Below are 24929 nucleotides of genomic sequence, written 5' to 3'. Positions count from 1 at the left end.
GAAAACCATGAAAAATGACATTGTGATTTTCTTTGAACAAAGTAACAAAAAAACAACATCTGTAGACCACGAACACCTGTCAATGAATATTTAGGTTTTTTTTTTTTGTTTTTCTTGAAATTTTGAGGAAAAAGATAAAAGTGGTATTGTGATTTTCTTTAAAAAAAACAACAACAACATACAAAACTACATCATCTACAGACCACAAGCACCTATCAAACCCAAAGACTTGGAACGGTACACATGGAATGCTGATGCAAGGGAGGTAACCCTGAGTGACTGCTGCTTACTTATATATATATATCTTGTTACCTCAACAGAATGCCTAAGAAAAGATAGTGAGGATTATGCCTACCAAGTTTCACCAACTTTTTCACATTTAAAGAAATAATGTTAACAGAGTTTCAAGACTTTATCCATGATTGCTGGATATTCATTTCTTCATTCTTACTTTGATCTAAATTTAACAACATTTATATAATATTATGAATTTGACTGTTTTCCATGTTTATCAACAATTTCTGTAAATCCTGAAACAGTTTTTTTCCTATAAAAGTTGCTGCCTGATTCTCTGTTGGAGCAAAAAAAAAAACTTGAGCAATTTATTCAGTTGAGAAAATACATTCACCAAAGCATAAAATGTCATGCCTTATAAAAGTCTTTCTCCTTGTTTCTTCCAGTATCCACTAAATCATCTTAATAAGCAAACAAAGTTATCTAGCATTTAGTTGTGAATACTGAATGATTTAATCTTGTTTGAATCAAGTGGTTATATTTTCCTAAATCTTCATGTCGTAACAGGATAACTTAAAATGCTGTAGTTTTGCCATAGCATTCATGACTGATTGAAAAATATTAGTGTTTAAAAAAGAATATTCAAATTGCCCTGCGACTGAACTCTGTGTCTTCAGTCCTGCAACAATTGTTTTTTTTTTTAACTATTTCTTTCTCAACTTTCTTTTGAATGTTTCCCAATTCCCTCCTGAAGACCTTGAGACTGATCAGAAAAACAAAATGAATGACATGCGACCATCTTTGATTTTAACAATGAAAGTTTGTTATTGCTTTACTTCTAGAGGACTGTTGAATGACTGTCGTGTTAAATCACATCTGTAGGTTCCCCTTTGTCCATACTGATACCCTTTCAAGACTAATCAAATAACGATCATGGCTGTTAATGAAAGTTTGTTATTGCTATTTCTTGTGAAGAATTGGATTATTTCCAAATTTCATATGTAGACTCCCTATTCCAAATTTGGGGTTGTATGATTGGATAAAACATAATGGCTGAGAGATGGCCATGTTTGGTTCCAACAGTTTTAGTTTGTAATCGGTATTTCTTTAAATACTAAATTGTATATCCATATCCTAAATTTCCTTGCTGTATGTTTATCAAAAGTACACCGGTTTTTTTTGGTATTTTGATTATCTTCGTAGTGTAAAAAAAATAAGAAATGATTAATATTAATCTTTGACTAAATTGAGTGAAACTTTCTATCTATTGATAGAAATTATAGCACAAAAATTTAATTCCACCTCCATGATATTTGTTGGTGACTGTCAAAGAAAGCAGATGATTAGTGATCAATCCAAAGGTTCTTGTCCCCATAGCCTCATAATTAACAGCATACAGATGGGTTTAATTTGATAATATTATCCATTTGAGATAGGTTATTAGATTAAAGACTGTTGAACAAAGCAAGGTAAAATTTGATGGAGAAGGGAGATAATCCAAAAAGTATTGTATAGACAGTAAGTGATCCTGGTAGTGATTGTTTGATAATTTTTACAGTATGACATTTTACTTTTACTTATTTGTATAACTCGTTTATTTTTAAATATAGATAGGTTCAATTGATATAATATGATCCATTTCAGATAGGTTATTAAAGATCAAAGCAAAAACAAAAACAAAAAAAACTAAACAAACAAAAAAAAAAGAGAAAAAAAAAACCACACAAAAAAAAAAAAATAATAGTCTTCTTTCGTTCGTAGGATGAGGCTTTCCAGGGGTATGTAGGTTCTCACTAGATGTTCTTTGTCTATGTAACAGAGGTCATTATTGATTTCAATGCTTCAGATAGGGTTCAAACCAAGGACCTCTGGCTTGCAGGTCTGAAGCACCACCTATCAAGCTAAAGGGAAGTTCTCTCTAGTGAAGTGGTTAATTGCAGCCAGTATTTACCAGGGTTACATACTCCCCATCCAGTAAATAACTTGTCCTCGAGATTCCAGGGGTGAAAGTAAAGCTACATATTATTCCTGAGTCCCTACATGAGCGCCGGTGTAACAGGTAGTAATCTATTTCAATGCTTCTGCTAAGGTTTTCTAGCCCGATGCTCAACTGATTGAGCTAAAGAGAAGTTCTCTCTAGCCACACAATATACTGCGACTAGTATTTTACCAGGGTTTACATCAACTTGAACACTAGATTTGTAGCACGGAAATATCTTAATAGGGGGTGTATTGAGAAAATCGTTTGTCTGTAGTTATCTTTAACCTAAACAGATTCATTGTAATGCTTTAATTGAAGGAATATTGGTATATATTTACAAAACTCAAATTTTAAAGATTCTTTTAATAAATTCCTAATAATAGAGAAAAAAAAAGTTTTGAATTGATATTAAATTTTGTGGTAAACCTGCATGTTTAAATAATTTATCAAAATACACATTAATAGCACATTTAGAATAAGGTACAGTACAGTAGGATCAAACTGTACCACAAAGTGTATTGATTATATCGGTGAGACTAGTTGTTTGAAATACGTGTTAATTTCCATGGTTATCTCCCTTTACTCGCAGCCGCGAGGGGCGCACCTTGCTGCTGAGCATTGCTTCGATTGATATCTTCTGAGATCGAACTGCGGATGTCAGCGCGTCTTAAAGAGGATAACAACAGTCGATCTTAAGGCACTAAGGGTAATTAAGTTTTTGTTATCAATTTTGTTGATTTTCACTTTCAGTAGTTTTCCAAACTGTTGATCACTTGAAATTGTTGGTGACTAGCAGCACATAGGTATATGATGATTGGAGTAATGTAAACATCGTCCAATATCGATATCCACTCGGCAGGTAGCTTCACGACATTTCGTAACTAGGCCTTTAACTAGGTAAGTAAGTCAAGAAATGATGATTCTTCAATTATGGAATCAGTGATTGAAAAAAAAGACTTTGTTTGAAATCCGAGGCTTCAAGCAAGCGTCCTTTAACCCATTCATTATTTGAAACAATAGATCTACTAGTGCCTAACATCTAAGTGAAATGAATAAGAAATTCAGTCAGATATAGTGAGAGAAACTTAGAAACCCTCCTATGTTCGTAGGTTATCATAAATAGATGTAATAATACTAAAAAATTGCTTTACCAGCAGACTTAATCCCTCATTAAATATCCTAAGTTAGGACCTAACTGTTATGGTAGGGCCTACAAACCTGTCATCACTTAAGTGTAATAGGGACCATACACAATATCATATATGCTAGGGCTCAAACTAGCAACCATATATCTTGAGCTGGACACTCCACTGCTTGACTGAAAAAGGAAATTCAGTGCCAGTTCTAGTTTGGTACCACAACTGGTCTGTACAAGTCAATTCATACCATATATAAGTTATTTTGTATCAGAAACGAATGTTGGTGTGTACCATTATTTCGGTTGTTGTGTACTACGAAATAAATAATTTTGTACCACATGATGTATCTATTTTAAAATTTCATGTTTGGATATATAACAGAATAAAACAGTGGTGGGAAAACCATCCTATCTTCCTTATCTGTGAAGGTACTGATCTACTGATTATATCTCATAAATTTGGAGAAAATGCTGAACAATTCTTTGCTCATAGTAAATGTTGATTGGTAAATATTTCTTACGGTTTTGTGAGTTGAAAATACAAGGCAATTTTTTTCCAATGCACAGATACCAAATATCTAAAATCTTATGCATGTACACAGTGGATCTATATTAATACAGAAGCGGTTGAAATTCACTTTTTGTAAACATGCCTCCATGTAAAATTGTTGCCAAATCAAAGTGAGAAAATACTTGAGACATTTCTGTGAGATGACACATTAACAGTTTAATGTATGTCCAATTCAGACTACACAGGGAGCCCTTAAATCATTATACAACTACATTCTTCCTGTGATATGATGTTGGCAAAACATGCAGCACTTGTGATATCACTCTATACATGTAAACGCACCTACTCCATATGTACTATGAACATTTTTTTTTGTGAGGGCTTTCTGATGTTTGTGTAACATCAACTAGTGGGGGACCAAAGCTCAGCCAACGCTTTATGGGATTTTGTTGTAATTCTAAACCAATAAGCTTCAGCTGTCGATCATACAATTTTTTCAAAAATAAACATTCATTTTTGTAAATATCACTAAAAACAACATTCAATATATAAAGTTGACTTTATTGATTTATTTAACAGGCTTAATGTCCACTATTCCAGCCTTTTGCCCATTCAACATTTCAGGAGATGCGATAAATTTGACCATCATTTTATTATGCATATAAAACCACGTCTGTACTCAACTTGCACTAGTTAATACATATTAACTCATTAATATAGGTGTTTCATGCTTGCTCATTATAAGGTCCAAACTTGTAGTAAAGAGGAGACGCTTATGAATAAATTTGTGAACTTGGGGAAGAAGCTGGAAAAATAAAAAAAAAAATAACAGAATCATGCATCCTATTTATGTAAATAGTTATATATTCTAGCCACAACATTCAGCAATTTTCGTAACATTAGTACCAGTGTAGGACATGATTGTTGTGCATAAGATGATGATGACACCACAGAAGTAGATAAAAGTCCATAGGTATATGTGGCTATGTTGCTTTGTGTCCTATCAAAATTTAAGATAATTTGAAAAAGACCATGCTTCAGTGATGTTGATATCGCCATGTTTCTTGCATCACTGCTTTTGCTGAAAGTACTTGGGGACAAAACTATGACAATCATTGTGTTAAAAGGCATATATTACCAAAGTCACGGTTTATATATCACCATAGTTTCATAAACATGTGTCAAAAATCTGAATTTTTCTCACATCTCACACACTGATAGCAACCAACAACAAAACAACAACAACCATTGTGTCCATCTACATTAAGTTTATTGACAGGCCATATCTCTTCATGGTTGCTTGAACATCTTCATCCATGCACAGTTACAGTATTTTTTTTTTTTTTTTTTTATTTTTTTAATTCTTTCAAAACCTGTCAAAAATGTAGTTAGTAATGTGGGAGATCTCTTTGTTTTGATGCTATACCCATACTGGAGTGGACCATCTTTATACTTGCACAGAAAGTATTTTGATCATGGACTATTGGTCCTATTTCATTCATACTTAGACAAAATACCAAATACTGATATATCATGTTGTGTGGGCGTGGCTATTTATGTGTGACACGTAATATCATGCAGTGACTACCACATTTGTCTATACAGGTTGAGGCGTCCAAACCAACATACATTTTATGTGCATTAAAATAATGTAAAAATATATGTTATGTGTATCATGAAAATTATTGGATGTATTTCATATCAGGTAATTTGACACTGTATTGTGCTGTTTTATTCATTTAAAAGAATTAACTTAAAACATATGAGTTATAGTATCTAGATTAATATCTTTGGTAATACATGAAACAGGTAAAAAACACAGGTAAAGGAACTCAGGTGAAATATATTGTTGGTATGGAAATGACTAATTATTTTGCTTTTGTCGTATAAATGAATATCATTCTTTGTCATGTAAAAAGTAAGCAAATAGGGAGCCTCCCATCCTACTCTGGTTACACCAATATGACAGTCTTTGCAAAGTTCATACCTTCTTGGCTCTTAACAAGTAACAGACTAGGAGTGGGGGGGGGGAAGAGAACACACTCATTTGCTTTGGTTTACATGTCCCTTATTACATCATACTGTGTACTCCTGCCTGTCTCTGATGATCAAATCTCTGCTCTTAAGGCTATTCCACCTAATGACGCGGTGTCACAGTCATTGCATATTGCTTTGTTTAAATAATTAAGCTTCTTGTAATTCAATGTTTAGGTATATAATTCCAACATATATCAAAATACTAACTGATACATGCATACAAATCAACATTGATATAGTATCCGTAGTATTGATAATATACAACATACTGTAAAGTTTTATACCTACGTTTTTACTCCTAGATTCAACTAATGCACTATAGTTAATACTGCAGTGTATCAAGAAGAGTGAGTTGAAGATTTAGACAAAATTTATAACTACATTCAAGAGGATTTTGTCACAGTATGCTACTGAAAAAATTTCATTATCTTTATTGAGAAAGTGATAACAAAATATTTTGACATAAATGAATCTAGAGACCTTGAAAGTAGCTTAAGGTCATTTATATCATTACAATTGATAGCCAATCGTCTGGAAATTTTCATTCTAAAATATCTAGCCTCTTGGCATGGTAGAATTTTTTTTTAAACTTGTTTCATAAAATTTTCTATTTGAACTTTGTTCCCCTACCGAAAACCAAAAGTTGATATTTTACAAAAAATGTTTCCTTAGAAATGTTATTTATTTGTTATTTTACGTACCATATCCAGAGATGAATTCAATACATTAAGCCATTAATGAGATATGGCAATTAAAGATAAAATCTGATATTACATCATAACAGCCATTATGTTTTCATGATGAATTTGAAACTATCACTAAATGGTAGAGGACATCTGGGGAAACTTTTCCCATAACAATTAAATAAAATAAAAGAAATTGATATAGATCTAAAAAAAATTGTCGGCTGATCAAAGAAGTTTTCAAAATGGCATCCAACATTTATGGTAAATGCTAAAGAAAAACTGAAGACAAAAAATTAATTGGAATGACATTCTCCATCAATCTGAAATTTTCAAAAGAAATTAGAAAAAATTTTAATAAATAAAATTTGTGAACTTTGACCCAACAGCAAGCTTTTTTATTTGATATATTTTGTATTAGCATGTAACAGGCAAAAGTATGGTAAGTATCAACAAATAATGTAAATGCACAAACTCTGTACAATCAAAGAGGCATTGAGACCTTTAGATACATACCTACAATATACTATAATTGCATATCTTAACAATAAAGAATTTGGAGTTCAAAAATTTCAGAATAATAATAAGAAGAATAAGAAACATAATTACAAAAGGTCATTTCAGCAGATGGTGAAAAGTCCTGATAAGACAGCCAAATGAAAAATACAGACTTAGAACTACCGGTAGATATAACATCTAATCTGCTTCAATATACCCCTTATGAAGAGAAGACTATTATATTGCCAAAGTAGCAGAGTAAATTAGGGCAGCACCTGGCCAGAATCTGTTAATCTGAAGTTCTTGTAGGTTTCAGATCCATCTCTGATTCATTTCCTTGTAGTATATAGATATATAATGTAGCTAGAAAAGGGAGCTGGAAGGAATGGAAAAAACCAGCAGGTATGTTGCTACCAATGGCCAGGTTACATACCAGTAGTCAGTCAGAACAAAACATTAAGATTCATTCAGATGACCTAATTTTGTTTAGTACCTGCTGAGACCACCAAGCACTAATGACTACAATAACCTTAATCACAATACCTCTCCAGACAATATATTAGAACTGTTCTCTCAGATACTATACCTTCCATTAGCTCCATATGAAGATATATTTCTTGAAGCACTCTACCTTTCTAGGCCATTTGAAAACTATTCCTGAGGTACTAGTACCTAAATACATCACTTAGAAATCAGAACATGTGATGTATTTGCTGCTTCCCTCAGGTAAGAATACTGTATTTATTGGGCAATAAGCCTATATGTGGTGATAAGCCTATTGTTATTTAATTGTCCTGTAATAAGCCCATCCTCTGACTTTGAGACAGGGCATTGGCCCTCTGGGGTTATTGGAGGACAAAAATGCTACAGTACAACATTGTAAAACCAGGACAAAACTCATCCTTCTAACTTGTTTTTGGATAATCTAGGCTCATTTTGTAAAGCATTTGTCTTGAAAACCAATTTTCCAGGCTCATTACCTGTGTTGCATACCTAAATGGTCATGTGCCCCAATTGGCAATTTACTTTAAGACCGTATTCATAGGATTTTCATTGATATATTATTAGGGGGATTCACATACCATAAACACTAAGTTCCAATGCTTCGCCTTGCAGATACATGTATACATAGGACAAAGGGTGTTGGATGGATACTTGGGTGCCCAATCCCAACGCCAGGCCATATATACCCAAGAAATACCGCCATGGTTGGCAACCAGGCAGCAACAAGAGAGGATTCTCCACAAGAAAATGTGTTGTCAAAGCTTTCCAGGTTTGTTTTTATCATTTATAATAAAGTCACCATTAACAGATGCTGGGCTTTTCAAGTCACCCCTCATCAATGGTCTGTTGTCTGTTTATTTACTGTGCTTTCAGGAACAATCCTTGTCATCACTATTTCTTAAGAAGTACTGGAGGGATATTTCTCAAACTTCATATGAAGGTTCCTCTTTGTCTGTAATGGTGCCCTTTTAGTTTTGATGATGATCAGAAAAACAAAATGGCCAACGACTGATTTGACCCTTGGTGCTAGAGTGAATATATCACAAAAATGTTTTACTTATAAACTGTGTGATAATTGTAGAAGATGAAAAATTTCATATCTATCAGCTTTGTCCAATTACTTTGCCTTGCAGTAATATAACAATGCGATTTTGTATTATAGGGTGGACTGGTGGTGGTCCTCCTGTTTACCGTTGTCATCAACATCATGTTTATCATGGAAACAAGCAAGAAACTGAAGGACCCACAGTTTAGAGGTATTGTCTTTACAAACTAACAGTATGCATGTGTGCGTTTCAGGTACATCAGTATAACACTGTAACAACTTCACATGGAACACAATTGCATGTTAAACACTTAAATACTAATAGGATTCAGCTTTTAGGATTTTAACCCCGATGACCAGCGGTTTTGTTACATACTGTTCTGGTGTGGATTCCTCTCTTTCAGGAATTTTTCATATTTTTTTTTTCATTTTGCTGAAACAATAACTATGAAATTGTCTAATATGTTGCAAATACAAAATGAGAATTGGAATCAATTCAAGATGAAGACAAGGTTGAACATGTCAATACATCAAAATGAAAATAGATTTAATTTGAATTCAAGTTATTGTGATTTAAAAATAGTTTGACTGCATAGCTAAAAATAGTTTTATTGAATGGCATATATAAAGTAACATTATAAAAGTCTTTATATACTTCACTAGTGAATATTTTAATTACTTGATTCAGGTTATAGTCATCATAATTCAAAATTTAATAAAAGTATATAATATTAAAGTAAAAAAAATGGAAAACACAACATGATTTTGTCTGAGTGATTTTCAAATTAAAATTTCTATTTAAAGAGGACATTATCTTTTGTTCAAGTGTTTGAAAAACTTATTGAAATCCACTGATCTTCCATGCACATCATTAATGGAATGCCATACCACAGGGACTTGGCGCAAGTTATGATCTGACAAATTTGGAAACATATTTAAAAATGGCCAGGTAGACATTTCACTGACGTACACATGAGAGAAGAGACTATGTTTTAACTGGACAGGAAAATTGCTACCTGGTCATTTCTACATAGGTATATTTCCGAAGTTGTCAGATCCTATCTTGGTAAATCTCGAAATTTCAACAAAAAGATAAAACATTTCTGGTAAAGGCAATGTATGTGGAACTGAGATCTATGGCCCCTAGAATATCAAAAATCATAATTTGAAAAAAAAACATGTTTATTTTTCCCTTGTCAGGAGTTACATCCCTGGTAACTTTATAATACATGGGTATGATTCTAGGGTTGGGAATTTGTGCTGCCAAGTTCCTGTTTGCCATACATACATTTATCCTCAAGTGATTTCAAGCAGGTAGAAAAATAAATATTGAGAATTCATATATGAATCATCTCGAATTGAAGTTTTATATATTTATTATTTTAAATTGTCCTAAACGCCATACACAGTATTTTAATAATGTACATATTTTAAAGTTAAGTTTAAAGTGGTGATGATAAAGGTATGTACTTGCTGTAGCATGCAATGTTCATTAATTTAAAGTTATTCCTGTGAGTACATAAATATTTTTATATTTTGTTTTTTATTATATTGTATATTATTACCTGGTACTATTCTTGTAATAAGGCACAAAATAAACAGATCAAATAATAGATGTAGTATTTAATTGAATTTGCTGATGATGTTGTGAGTCTCAAGGTGATAAAGCTCTGGTTTATGACAAAAAGTTTTGAATTAACCTGTAATTACCATGAAATGAAATGCAAAATTTCACAGACAAAAAGGAGAATTGTGAGGTTTTGTATTCATATGAAATAAATAACTTGTGGTGAACATTTTGCTTTATTGAATATATTTCATCTCGAGAGTTAATCATTTTGAAAGGTTCCTAAATTCTGGCTTTATTCTTCTTCTTTATCTTTCACAGATCGAGAGATTTATTTTTTTTCTGTTAATGTTCTTACAAAGTCCTATGCCAGTTATTGTATTGTTTATGTAATTTTGGCATAACTTCTTATGCCGTTGATAAATGCCTGTGAAAATGTTAACAAGTTACATGCGATTTGATTAGTTGTTCTAAGACAAAACACTGTATATCAGACAACTGGTAATCACACAATGTCATTTTTATGTAAATATGTAAGAACTGTTTTCTCTGAGATAATATTAATATCTGTGAAAGAAGCAGAGGAATGGGCACCAGTCCAAACTGCAGTGTTCCTGTTTGTACCAACAGGTGTTTCTGTGCTTGTATTTAACAATGAATTTACAAGGTTTTTGCCTCAAGGGAAATAACTCTACTGTATGTAGATAAATGGTAGGTCCGGAGATCATTGAAGTCAAGGCTTGCTCCATGTTTTATGTGATGCTTGAAGCTATTTGTTGGTGCAGATTGACGACACAGTGTGACCAAGGGGAGGGAAACCTGGGTGACTCCTTTACATAAGATGTATGGACAAGCAGTCAGCCCTAGGTGTGGACAAGCAGTCATCCCTATAGGTGTATCGTGATATGATATAACAGAGATTTAAACTGTCAGTGATATTTAAGTGAAAGTAATTAAGACTAGACAACACAACATGTTAAAAAATACACATTTTTAATCTTAATTTGTTTTTGTAATGTGTTTCATTAAGATGTCTTTAGTGGCTAAAGTGTCAAAGGTCAGCTTGTAAATAAAAATTTATATACATATGTATAAAATTCTTAAAACACAACCAGTAGAAGATTTGATTATGACATTTTGATGACAACATGGTCACTTTTACCAGACAAATGACATGACACATACATTGTTTACCTGGCATTATTACATGTATTTATTACAAACTTAATGAATATCTGCACTTTTGACCCATTACTCATGCATTTCTCCTGTTGGGCTTCTTTGTTACTTATGACATATAACATCCTGGTGATATGTTCTCAGTTCCTGTATTCCTCTCTTAGGCCACTTTGTAACATGTGAAAGTTATGATGCCCTTTCTATGATGCCTAACTCATGTGCATGTATTCTGCATATTGGCCTGTTACAATATCCTATCAGTATATCCCACCTCCTGTATTCCGCCTGTAGGACCTCTTTGTAATATTTGACTCATTACAATATCCTGTCTAGAGACCCCCATTCCTGTATTCCCCCTGTTGGACCTCTTTGTTACATGTGACTGTTACAGTATCCTGTCTAGAGACCCCCACTCCTGTATTCCCCTATAGGACCTCATTGTTATATGTGACTGTCACAATATCCTGTCTAGAGACCCACACTCCTGTATTCTACCTATAGAGTCTTTTTGTTACATGTGACTGTTACAGTATCCTGTCTAGAGACCCCCACCCCTGTATTCTACCTATAGGGTCGCATTGTTACATGTGACTGTTACAATATCCTGTCTAGAGACCCCCACTCCTGAATTCCCCCTATAGGGCCGCATTGTTACATGTGACTGTTATAATATCCTGTCTAGAGACCCCCACCCCTGTATTCTACCTATAGGGTCGCATTGTTACATGTGACTTTTACAATATCCTGTCTAGAGACCCCCACTCCTGAATTCCCCCTATAGGGCCGCATTGTTACATGTGACTGTTATAATATCCTGTCTAGAGACCCCCACCCCTGTATTCTACCTATAGGGTCGCATTGTTACATGTGACTTTTACAATATCCTGTCTAGAGACCCCCACTCCTGAATTCCCCCTATAGGGCTGCATTGTTACATGTGACTGTTATAATATCCTGTCTAGAGACCCCCACCCCTGTATTCTACCTATAGGGTCGCATTGATACATGTGACTGTTACAATATCCTGTCTAGAGACCCCCACTCCTGAATTCCCCCTATAGGGTCGTATTGTTACATGTGACTGTTACAATATCCTGTCTAGAGACCCCCACTCCTGAATCCCCCTATAGGGTCGCATTGTTACCTGTGACTGTTACAATATCCTGTCTAGAGACCCCCACTCCTGTATTCCCCCTGTTGGACCTCTTTGTTACCTGTGACTGTTACAATATCCTGTTTAGAGACCCCCACTCCTGTATTCCCCTATATGGTCGCATTGTTACATGTGACTGTTATAATATCCTGTCTAGAGACCCCCACTCCTGTATTCCCCAATATGGTCTCTTTGTTACATGTGACTGTAACAATATCCTGTCTAGAGACCCCCACTCCTGTATTCCCCAATATGGTCTCTTTGTTACATGTGACTGTAACAATATCCTGTCTAGAGACCCCCACTTCTGTATTCCCCTATAGGGTTGCATTGTTACATGTGACTGTTATAATATCCTGTCTAGAGACCCCAAGTCCTGTATTCTACCTATATGGTCTCTTTGTTACATGTGACTTTTACAGTATCCTGCCTAGAGACCCCCACTCCTCTATTCCCCTATAGGACCTCATTGTTATATGTGACTGTCACAATATCCTGTCTAGAGACCCCCACCCCTGTATTCTACCTATAGGGTCGCATTGTTACATGTGACTTTTACAATATCCTGTCTAGAGACCCCCACTCCTCTATTTTACCTATAGGGTCGCATTGTTACATGTGACTGTTACAATATCCTGTCTAGAGACCCCCACTCCTGTATTCTACCTATAGGGTCACATTGTTACATGTGACTGTTACAGTATCCTGTCTAGAGACTCCCACTCCTGAATTTTCTCTATAGGGTCGCATTGTTACATGTGACTGCTACAATATCCTGTCTAGAGACCCCCCACTCCTGAATTCCCCCTATAGGGTCGCATTGTTACATTTGACTGTTGTAATATCCTGTCTAGAGACCCCCACTCCTGTATTCCCCTATATGGTCTCTTTGTTACATGTGACTGTTACAATAGCCTTTCTAGAGACACCCACTCCTGAATTCCCCCTATAGGGTTGCATTGTTACATGTGACTGTTATAATATCCTGTCTAGAGACCCCCACTCCTGTATTCCCCCTGTTGGACCTCTATGTTACATGTGACTGTTACAACACCCTGTCTAGAGACCCCCACTCCTGTATTCCCCTATATGGTCTCTTTGTTACATGTGACTGTTACAATATCCTGTCTAGAGACCCCCTCTCCTGAATTCCCCCTATAGGGTCGCATTGTTACATGTGACTGTTACAATATCCTGTCTAGAGACCCTCACTCCCCTTCCTCCATATAAGGCCTCTTTGTTTCACATGACTGTTTTAATGCCCTCTCTATGATGCCTTACATACATGTATGTGTATTCCCCCTATTTGGCCTCTTTGTTACTTATGACTTCTATAATAAACAGTATTGTCTCCTGGTGCCTTACTCTACTATTTCCCCTTTTAGGCCTCTTTGTTACATACAAATGTTATGATGTTTCTCTGAACTCATGTATCCCCCTTATAGGGCCTCTTTCCTACATTTCACTGTTAAAACATTTTGTCTTTAAGTCTCTAACTCATTCCCTCTGTTGGCAGCGTTTCTCCTTAGTTCATACTTAGTGCTGCAGTACTTAGGATTTCCCCCAATTTACCTAGCCTTGGCATGTTCAATCAGTATAGCCAGGTTGCCTGTGGGATTGTATTATCTTCAGAATTGATAACTTGTTCCACAAGAAGGCAGAAATAACATTGTTCTGATCTCAATACCTTAGACACTAATATTTTTTGTAAGTGTATTGTCGTCAGATGGTGGAATGTATTGTCCATTGTCTGTCGTTTAGCAAGTTTTATTTTGCTATTTCTTGAGAAGACTTGGATGGATCTTTCTGAAATTTCATGTAAAGGTTCCATTTGGTACCTTTAGTTATGCTCTGTTGAGTTTAGGGTGGATTAGAAACAACAAAATGACTGAAAAGTGGCAATCTTTCACAAATTTTATATGTATGTTCTCCTAGGTCACTAATTGTGTACTTTCAGTTTTGAGAATGATCAGATAAACAAAATGGTTGACCGTGACCATCCTTGATATGATAATTGAAGTTTGTTATCACTAATTCTCGAGAAGTAGTCAGTAGATCATTCTCTGATTTTATACGTAGGTCTCCCTGGTTTCTTGTATTTTAATTGTCATTTTGGGGGTTTGTATAATTCACCTGGCCCTTCTAGCTAATTTGATGGTACATTGTCCATTTTGGGTTTGATTTAACATCACTATATCTTCAGAGGTATTCTCAAATTTCGTAGAAAAACCAAGTTAGATGAAAGAAGAAAAAGGAAGGGATTGTGTGACCTGAACATTATCTATAATTTCTAGATTTCTACCTAGCAGCAGTGTTTTTCCCAAGTGAATACTCAACTAAAAAGGAAAACATATTTTGTGTAGCATGAGGTGAAAAACAAAAGTGATGTCCAGTTAATTTCATGCTAATCAACTGCAATGCCTCGGGTTTTTCCACAAAAATCATAAGTATTGTCAATAGGACAACAGGTATTGATGACTGTGTCATCTGCCACAATATTATGTGCTATATACAGCATTGATTCTTTACATCGTCTTTATTCTCTCTCTCTTGTCAGCTGCCTGTCAGATGTCTGGTGATTACATTATATATAAAGACCATCTGTGAAAACATGCCTGTGTATAATGACCACCTTGTGAAAAACAAAATAAAATGATGTGATTTTGATTGAATTATTAGTTTCAAACAAATTGTGGCCATAATAAAAGATGTAAGCAGACCTTGACTGTACCAGTGGATGTTAGATTGGGTAGGCAGTTCACTGATATCACTTTACTGATTTATCAATATAACAGTATGGCCACGTGGCACAAAAGACAGGCCACACATTTAATCTTTCATACAAATGAGTGGTAACAGGTTGTTAAGTTTATTGTGCAGAACTTATCATAGAGTAGATTTCTGGACTTTAAAGCTTCAGACACTTATATATACAATATCTCACTGGTGTAGATTCAGTTCACCCTGAAATTAGATAGGAAGTTTACCTACAAGTCAGATGGAGGATTTGGGTATCGATTTGCAGCTGTGTATATAGTATAAAGATTAATTTGTGAGGTTGAGATGAGAGACAGCAAAGTGTAAAATGACCATCCATGTAATACATTTGTATCTACATATGAATCTTTAAATTCATATCAATCTGTTGTGTTTACAAAATTGCTGCTGATAGGTTCAAGGCCTGCTGTGGAGAAAGCAGTTTACCAGTAAATGTGTCTACCAGGCTAATATAGTGACCTCCTACAGACTAAATATATACATGTTAGGGGGGTGCTGAGGAGACTGTGTCCTCAGGAAATATATGCTGTACCACATGTGAACTTCTTATGATAGTGTTAGGCTGTAAACCAGCTAAATTTTCTGGGATGTCATTCTGAGTTTGTTGGCATGTCTGTCATGTTGCGGATGTATATTCTATGGCAATGCTGCTCACACCTTGGCAGATGTTGATGATGTGGCAAATTCTCAGTGATGGTCTTCAACATCAAACATAAGTGGAAGATATTGATTACATCAGTGAAGTGAAGTTCTTATTCATGACTGGTTTATTTTTATAAATATTCCTGCATTAGGGTCAAAGGTCAGGAATTCTATTTAACCTCTGCATCAAGAAGATGAAATTATCCTGATCAATAACTGATAGATATTTAAATAAATATATTTTGTAAAGATGTGACTTTGCCGAAAGGAATTTCATCATCAGTAACAAATTACAGCTTGATGCCATAGGATTTACTGATGTACTGGATGAGATATGTAGACTTGATAGGATAGCTACTGCAAAAAAACAAAAAGAAAAACACCTGTTATTTAGAAAAAATCAAGGATTCAGTAATGAGGGAGCATGGAAATGTCTTATGAGGATGTGTGTTGTACTGGTGGTATGTATCCTGGTCTGCCTGCTTGTCCAACCTGGAGAAGTGAAAGGGTTTCAACAGTACTGTTTAGACCAGTCCTGTGGCATACAGGCCTCGTGTAGGTATTCTGTGGCATACAGGCTTCTATATATATCTAGTGACATACTGGCCTTCTTCATCTGTAGATATTTAATGAAAAGTACATGAATCTTTCTGTAAAGGCCTGACCTCACCTACTGTATGTTTATATGAAACCAGTTGGATTCTGGAGTTACTTAGGTGTTCATGAAGACAATTTAAAAAATATGAAAATAGGATAATGGTGATCATTTAAAATTCTTGGGGAATGAAACATGCATGTAAAAGCATATTTGTAGGTATATTTATCTAAGTAACACTGCACATGATATTGAAAGCTGATGTTGCATGTTATAATGGCATCTGTTTATTGTACAGCTAGACACAGCCACACAGGATGAACCATACTTGTACTTACCTAAAACTTATTTACACTATCAGCTTAAGACTAGTATTGCTTTGCTAACAAAAGAATTAAAAACATCAACATATAATGAGATTATACAGTATGACGGTTAAAAACGTTTTAGGAGTTTCAATTACCAATATATAGAGAGCTATGTATATATGTATTATACATACTGTATTCAGAGAAACATTTGTTGTAGTTAAACTTTCGTCAGCTGTAAACTTTTGCTAATAGAGGGTATATAAAATTGTGTTCAAAGGTTAAAGTCAAAATTAAAATATATGTTTTCACATATTCTTTAGGGGAAGAAACGGATAGTTTTATGCGAGGGCAGAACAAGCGTGGCCAAACGTTTCCTTGTATAGTGTTTCATTTATGATTTATAGACAGCTCAGCCTGTTATGTGTGGTTTTAGTATTATACAAAGAATTTGATTTTAACAGATCAAATTGGCACAAATGACTATGATGAGGTTGCTGTTGGGAATAAGGAAAAAGTGGTGGAGACGTCCGTGCCAAGTACTCTGACCATTGAGGTTATGTCCAGCAAGACTTCGGCCTTCATCTCGGTGGATGGCACAACGGTCAGTTGATTGCAATAAATGTAGACATATTTTATCTCTTCAGCCAACTGGATGTTAGTATGTTGATATTCGCAGATTTTTCCACTCTACATTTGTACACAATTTGTATTATAACCGTAAGGCCTTTTATCAAGTTTTTGTTCTGTACTGTTTTGTCATTATATCTGTTGAATAACTACTGAGAAAATGTGTACTCAGAAAAAAACATGTAATATGTGTTATCTGAATTTTTTCTGATGTATTTTCGTCACATATATTGCAATACTCTATGAATAATGTGATCATGTGACCCCATGATATCACCCTAGTTACAGTTCCCCAGACACAGTATATTTATACTTTCTTTGGACAATGATGATTAGTTGTCGAAACTATTTAAAAACATTCTTAAAAATATCGCCATGGCTACAGTACCCACAAAACAATCTACTCTTACTCATCCAAATACATGTTGTTAAGTATCAATGTGACTCTGTATAGAGTCACTACCATCAGCATAATAAAGAGGCAAGCACTTAGTATGATGCACGAGGACCTGCTATTAATTATACCGCTCCCTACTTAGGTAAGGTGAAGGGCGGGTCTCTATAGTAATAACTTTGTCTGTATGTCTATACGTCCTTTGTGTATACATCCATGATAATGTTGTGATTAAGATATCTCATTAACCTGGGGGCAGATTTAGTTCATATTCATAACTTAGCATTACCCTACCAAGGTCTGATTATGTTATCTATGAGAGAACATGTTCTTGATAACAGAATACCTGTATGTCATTAATAAGAAAACTTGTCATCAATAAGTGAACTTGTAGTTAATTAAAGAACATCTTATTAGTTAGAGAACATATCAGTGATAAGAGAACCTGTACAGTGTTATATTTTGTGTTTTAGGTTTTACAGGATGATGAACCTGACAAGTCTCGGGGAATCCACATTGCTGTCCTTAACCAGGCTACGGTAAAGTTTATTTTTCAAAAAGATCACAGATGCTTCTGAACAAAAGTGTCACCTGTGAAACTGTAAACCTTATTCTCATATATTTGAATGAATCCATGAATTTGAAAACTTAAAATACACATATCACTTGTTTTTTAGCAACTCTGATAGTGATAATCCCAAAATGTTATGAAGTAGAGAAAACTGTGACCGAAATAAATATTTCATTTTAAAGCAGGATGCAAATGTTTTCATACTTTTTGTTTTGGCACCTAGAAATATTGAATACCTTACTGATGTTTTATTTAAAGGGAAGTGTGATGTCCAGGACATTTTTTGATACATACAGTGCTCATGAGGATGTGGCAATGATCAATTACTTGACCAGCATCAGAAAAGGGCGCATCTTAATATTTACAATCAAGGTACTTGAGCAGACTTTCAATGAATACATTGTAGTAATTACAATGCTGTCTTTAATTTTTAACAACTGTCTTGTTATAAGTCTATGTAAATAGCTCTTTCTGATGAGATTTGAAGTGTAGGGCCACTCCCATAATTGTTACACTAAAACTCAGCAAACATGAATTAGGAATAATCTTATTTTAGCACTTTTGTGATGAAGGTATTGTACTAAAATATGATTGTGCTAATTACAGTTTTTTATGTTATTATTACATTTTTTATAGCAATAATTACAAATCCTTGTATTCATTATGTGCTTATTTATTTAAAATATTCAGAAACAAATCATGAATCAATGCTCTCTTCCCTTGCTTAGGATGAGGGGTCTCTGTCCCTGAAAAAACCTGCCCGTGAATACCTGGGTGCTATGGGGAGTGAGAAGATAGAGTTCTTAGGCTACAGGGATACCTGGTGCTTTGTAACAGTCAAGGGCAAAGGTAAGGTCCAGTAAAATTAGGATTTGCAAATGTAGGATGAAGATTTCTGCAGGAGACAAAATTCAGTGTGATGTTTTGTTATGGACAAAGGTTAAGTATGTCTAGTGAAGTCAAGCAGCAGGGGTGAAAAAAACTCTTGTCAAAGGTCAAGGTCTTTTCCATTTCTTTAAGAAGGTCAAGGACCAGTTTTGTCACTCCTGAAAATAATAAGCTGTTACTAATTAATTTTATGATTCAGTTAAACAATTACTACTTATCAACACATGTATTCATTCATACATTTTGTATATACAGTCAAACTTATATGTTTCGAAGTTCAAGGGACTACCAAATAAACTTGGATACATTAAGACTTCAAATCATGCGTGGTGGGTTATATTGACTATGTAATGTTGTTGACACAATATTTCTACCTGAACAAACACAACAAATACCAAAACACAAGTTTAAATGAAAGGATGCATTTTTATCTTAAAATATTTTCATTCATGAAAAAAAACCATACTTGGTAAGTTATATGTGTGAGAGTGGTATCCACGCGTTTTACATTACATTTATCATTTGATATTCATACTTATATCTGTTTATTGAAATAAAGGATATTGTTAGTGTATAAAATTACAAAATGTTTTTATTTATTTATAACTTATTCATTACTGTCACTACATGCTCTGAGACACAATCCGGTAAACAAACAATGAAAATAGGACCAATCTTCGATGTACAACATCTCCATTCAGAGAACCATTGGATAAGTCAAACATCTCATTTGGTCCCATCGACTTTGACTTATCTGTGTTTTACTCTATGTTTAAAATGAGAAAAAAAAGGTAAATATGTTTGGTTTTGTTGACACATTTGTGGGCAGATTTTACTTGTTATATTTGTATTACAGGAAAAGTGATAGGTGAGACACATGCTAAGGCTCCAGACTTTTCTACCTGGGCAGAAAAAGTCTCTATCCAAACCAAGATCCCTCTGGTGGCATTGAAAGGTATGGTGATATAGATAGAAATAAACAATTTTAACCAAAGCTTTACAATTGTATAAAGTTTGTTAAGAAAATGGTAAATGAAGACATCTACAGTGTGAACAATTTCTACACTGAAACAGGCAGCATTTATACTGCATACACTGACAATTTTACCAAACAAAATATTTGCTCTTTGGGTGTAATTTCACTTGTATATGCTTTGTATGGAGCAAAACAGGCACAATTTAAACTGCATTAAATCTACCCTGTATTCAGTACATGATGTCCAATAAATTGGTAGAAGCATTTAGAAAACCTCGGTATGTATGCTCGTGTATTTTATATGTAAACAAAAAGTAAGTGCTACATAATGAACTGTATATGTAAACAGAAAGTAGACACCTGATATGGTATGTGATTTACATGTTTACAGAAAGTGAATGCCCTTGGCCAGACACTCCAGAAAACAAGAGAAGGCAGACATTTTGTAACAAGTTTGAGGGCTATGGACCTACCTGTAGCTGTACAGACCCGGAGTCCATCTCCTTCTTACCTTACCATGTTAGTATATGAGCAAATGGATTTGATAACGATGTGTGAATCTATTTGATGGCACAGAGAATGATTTGTTAACTTAACATGAAAATCACTGTTATTGAATACATTTGTACATGTATTAAAAAAAAATGATTGGATTTTAAGTTGCTCTTTGTTCATTGATTGAAAAATCGAGATTTTTTCTAAAAATATCATTATAATAAACTCACTTCAAACTTTTTAGTTGGAAAACAACAATATAGCTGATGTGCCTGTGGTGGTGATCGCCAGCAATCGACCAAATTATTTGTACAGGTAAGTAATCCAACATATTAATTGTACAGGTAAGTTTTCAACCACATTATTTGTACAGGTATTTTATCAACCATATTACTTGTACAGGTTAATTATCAACCATATTACTTGTACAGGTTAATTATCAACCATATTACTTGTCAGGTATATTATCAACCATATTACTTGTCAGGTATATTATCAACCATATTACTTGTACAGGTAAGATATTAAAATAAACAAGTACATCATAGTAATTTATATACAGGTATAAAATTTAACATTCAGTCTTTAATCTGTCTCAAGTGAAAAGGAAAAATACATATTTCTTACACACAAGTACCTACATATAGGATCGTTGGTAAACTGCATGTAGAAATGTTTTACTGTATAAATACCTGGTTTGTCATGTGTTATGAGAAATTTCATGAACCACCTTATATATGTTAAAACTTTTTTCCCTCAGAATGCTACGCACCCTGCTGTCTACTCCTGGTGCTGATCCTAATATGGTGACTGTGTTCATCGATGGATACTATGAGGTAAAATGTGATATTAGGTATTTGATGTACAGCAAACTGTAAGCTCAAAATAGTATTGGAACAGAGAAAAATATTTCAAGGATTGAGAAATAAACAAGACTGAGAGGTAAAATGTGATGTAAGAATTTCATGTACAGTTTTTCAAATTTTTCAAAGATTGAGAATTATCAGTAGATGTAAATAGGATTCAAGGGTAAAATTTACATGTAAGACCACTTTTAAATACCTGATACACTTAAAACAACTGAAAGTGTAAATGAGTCGGGATGTTAGTCAGTCACATCACCATTAGATGATTAATGTGACTGTCCAGTTCTCGCCACGAGGAGGCCTCCCGTATCGAGAACCGTGCCAGGGCTCACGCTGATATAAAGGAAGGAAACCTGAGTTACTTAATCATTTTTTTTCACATATTATCGTTAGTAATGTATGGATTAGATGTGATATTTATAGTGTGAAATCAGTCTAAGATATTAGCATTGCACTAGTTGTAACAGTATGTATATTCGATAATTTGAGGAAATAACTCTTTTAATTTTCCATGATTCATCTCCCAAACTCTGTGCCACCTGGGCTCCTAATTCTGTGTTAATAGTGTGCTGTTTATCTTCTGTTAGTTGTTTTCAGTATTAAACTCATAGGCATTAAATTCTACAATGATTTGATAAAGTGCAGCTTTAAGTTTCTGGCCATGTTACAGACAATTTGTTATCAGTGATATAAAACATATGTTTGAGACTCTGCCTTGTTTTATTGGTGGTGATTAGGTTAACAATACAGCTTTAAATCAATGTTTGAGTAGTGTAATGCTTCAAAAATCTGTTGTTCATAATACTGTTTTTTTTTACTTTTACATTCATATTTTGGTACATTCAGATAATTTCCTTCATTCTGCATATCATAGTGAATTGTCCATCTATTAAATATCAAATAAAATTGACAGGCAAAAAAAGGTTAGTGGTGGAAGGGAAGTAACTCCTTTCAAAAATGAAAAAAAGTTTTGAGGAGCGCAATAAAAAGAAATCCTAGATGAAAATATCACATCTATAGTTTGATGTTTTATTTGCACATTTGAGAAAAAACAGAAAACAATTTTATTTTCAAAAGAATATTTCAGTGTGAGCCCCGTCGTAAAAATGGTCAAATGTGAAGAAAGCAGGTTAATGATGATACTTTTATAATTAACTATATTGTCAATCTGTTAATATTTGTTGTACTATCAACCAAAGGAGAAAATCATACTGTTCATCAATCTAAATATGATGATTTTAAGGAAAACACATACTACTTACCCAAAGCTTATTCTTATATGATCATGATATCATGTTCTCATCTTGTAGTGCAATATATCAATGAAGGACAAGTACAGACCAATAATATCAACAGATTCTGGTTATGTATTTCATACTTGTTATAGTATGAGTTATTTGAAATAATATGAAAACAGCATGACAAAATATACAAGACATTTGAATTCATCGTAGCAAAATTTAGATTAGTTACAAAATGACAGATGATTTTCCAGCTCTCCTAGCTGAAATTGATGTTGTTGTTTATTTATAAACAAGCTTGAAAGTTAGGATGGAAAAGCTGTAAGGAGAGAACAATCCTGTATACAAACCCTGATAAGTAATTCCAAAACAAACAATTGATAACAAGAATGACATTAATGGAAATCCTGTCGAAAAGAAATAATTTAGAATTCAAGAATACATGATAATGTATATCAACAACAGACATCATCTAATGGTAGCTGTCACTATGTTACCAGTCACCTTTTCAGTGATATACACCTCTGTTTATCACAGGAACCATTGGCTGTAACCACACTGTCACTATGTTACTAGTTACCTTTTCAGTGAGATACACCTCTGTTTAATTTATCACAGGAGAGAAACCACACTGTCACTATGTTACTAGTTACCTTTTCAATATACCCTGATAAGTAATTCCACACTGTCAATGTTACAAACAATTGATAACAAACCATTGAATGTCACTATGTTACTAGTTACCTTTTCAGTGAGATACACCTCTGTTTAATTTATCACAGGAACCATTAGCTGTAACCACACTGTCACTATGTTACTAGTTACCTTTTCAGTGATATACACCTCTGTTTAATTTATCAACACACTGTCACTATGACTAGTTACCTTTTCATTAATTTATCACAGGAACCATTAGCTGTAACCACACTGTCACTATGTTACTAGTTACCTTTTCAGTGAGATACACCTCTGTTTAATTTATCACAGGAACCATTAGCTGTAACCACACTGTCACTATGTTACTAGTTACCTTTTCAGTGAGATACACCTCTGTTTAATTTATCACAGGAACCATTAGCTGTAACCACACTGTCACTATGTTACTAGTTACCTTTTCAGTGATATACACCTCTGTTTAATTTATCACAGGAACCATTAGCTGTAACCACACTGTCACTATGTTACTAGTTACCTTTTCAGTGAGATACACCTCTGTTTAATTTATCACAGGAACCAATTTATCACAGGAACTTACTATAACCACACTGTCACTATGTTACTAGTTACCTTTTCAGTGAGATACACCTCTGTTTAATTTATCACAGGAACCATTAGCTGTAACCACACTGTCACTATGTTACTAGTTACCTTTTCAGTGATATACACCTCTGTTTAATTTATCACAGGAACCATTAGCTGTAACCACACTGTCACTATGTTACTAGTTACCTTTTCAGTGAGATACACCTCTGTTTAATTTATCACAGGAACCATTAGCTGTAACCACACTGTCACTATGTTACTAGTTACCTTTTCAGTGAGATACACCTCTGTTTAATTTATCACAGGAACCATTAGCTGTAACCACACTGTCACTATGTTACTAGTTACCTTTTCACACAGGAACCATTAGCTGTAACCACACTGTCACTATGTTACTAGTTACCTTTTCAGTGAGATACACCTCTGTTTATCATTTAACCACACTGTCACTATGTTACTAGTTACCTTTTCAGTGATATACACCTCTGTTTAATTTATCACAGGAACCATTGGCTGTAACCACACTGTCACTATGTTACTAGTTACCTTTTCAGTGAGATACACCTCTGTTTAATTTATCACAGGAACCATTGTACACCTCTGTTTAATTTATCACAGGAACCATTAGCTGTAACCACACTGTCACTATGTTACTAGTTACCTTTTCAGTGAGATACACCTCTGTTTATCACAGGAACCATTGGCTGTAACCACACTGTCACTATGTTACTAGTTACCTTTTCAGTGAGATA

At 34.3% G+C, this 24929-nt stretch overlaps 1 protein-coding gene across 2 annotated transcripts in view; it reads left to right on the top strand.

Annotated features, from left to right (window-relative positions):
- The first annotated feature begins 2838 nt into the window (after positions 1 to 2838).
- Positions 2839 to 24929, top strand: part of LOC132552449 (protein O-linked-mannose beta-1,2-N-acetylglucosaminyltransferase 1-like) — a 35088-nt gene continuing 12997 nt past the window's right edge. Inside the window, exons 1-11 of one of the 2 annotated variants that reach the window (XM_060216616.1) lie at positions 2839 to 2921; positions 8199 to 8355; positions 8749 to 8842; positions 17318 to 17457; positions 18351 to 18416; positions 18707 to 18820; positions 19177 to 19297; positions 20193 to 20291; positions 20704 to 20831; positions 21052 to 21122; positions 21568 to 21643. In XM_060216616.1, the coding sequence (XP_060072599.1) occupies positions 8230 to 8355; positions 8749 to 8842; positions 17318 to 17457; positions 18351 to 18416; positions 18707 to 18820; positions 19177 to 19297; positions 20193 to 20291; positions 20704 to 20831; positions 21052 to 21122; positions 21568 to 21643 (1035 nt within the window). In that variant the 5' untranslated portion in view covers positions 2839 to 2921; positions 8199 to 8229. Of the gene's footprint in view, positions 2922 to 8198; positions 8356 to 8748; positions 8843 to 15917; positions 16506 to 17317; positions 17458 to 18350; positions 18417 to 18706; positions 18821 to 19176; positions 19298 to 20192; positions 20292 to 20703; positions 20832 to 21051; positions 21123 to 21567; positions 21644 to 24929 lie in introns of those variants that run through there. The other variant, XM_060216617.1, reaches the window with a different exon arrangement.

This window comes from Ylistrum balloti, unplaced genomic scaffold, assembly GCF_031769215.1.
Source record: "Ylistrum balloti isolate Yb309-2 unplaced genomic scaffold, AGI_CSIRO_Ybal_v1 Utg370248, whole genome shotgun sequence".
In the NCBI taxonomy this organism is placed as follows: domain Eukaryota; kingdom Metazoa; phylum Mollusca; class Bivalvia; order Pectinida; family Pectinidae; genus Ylistrum; species Ylistrum balloti.
Note: the sequence above shows the minus strand (reverse complement) of the source record. Positions and strands in the feature narration are given on the sequence as shown.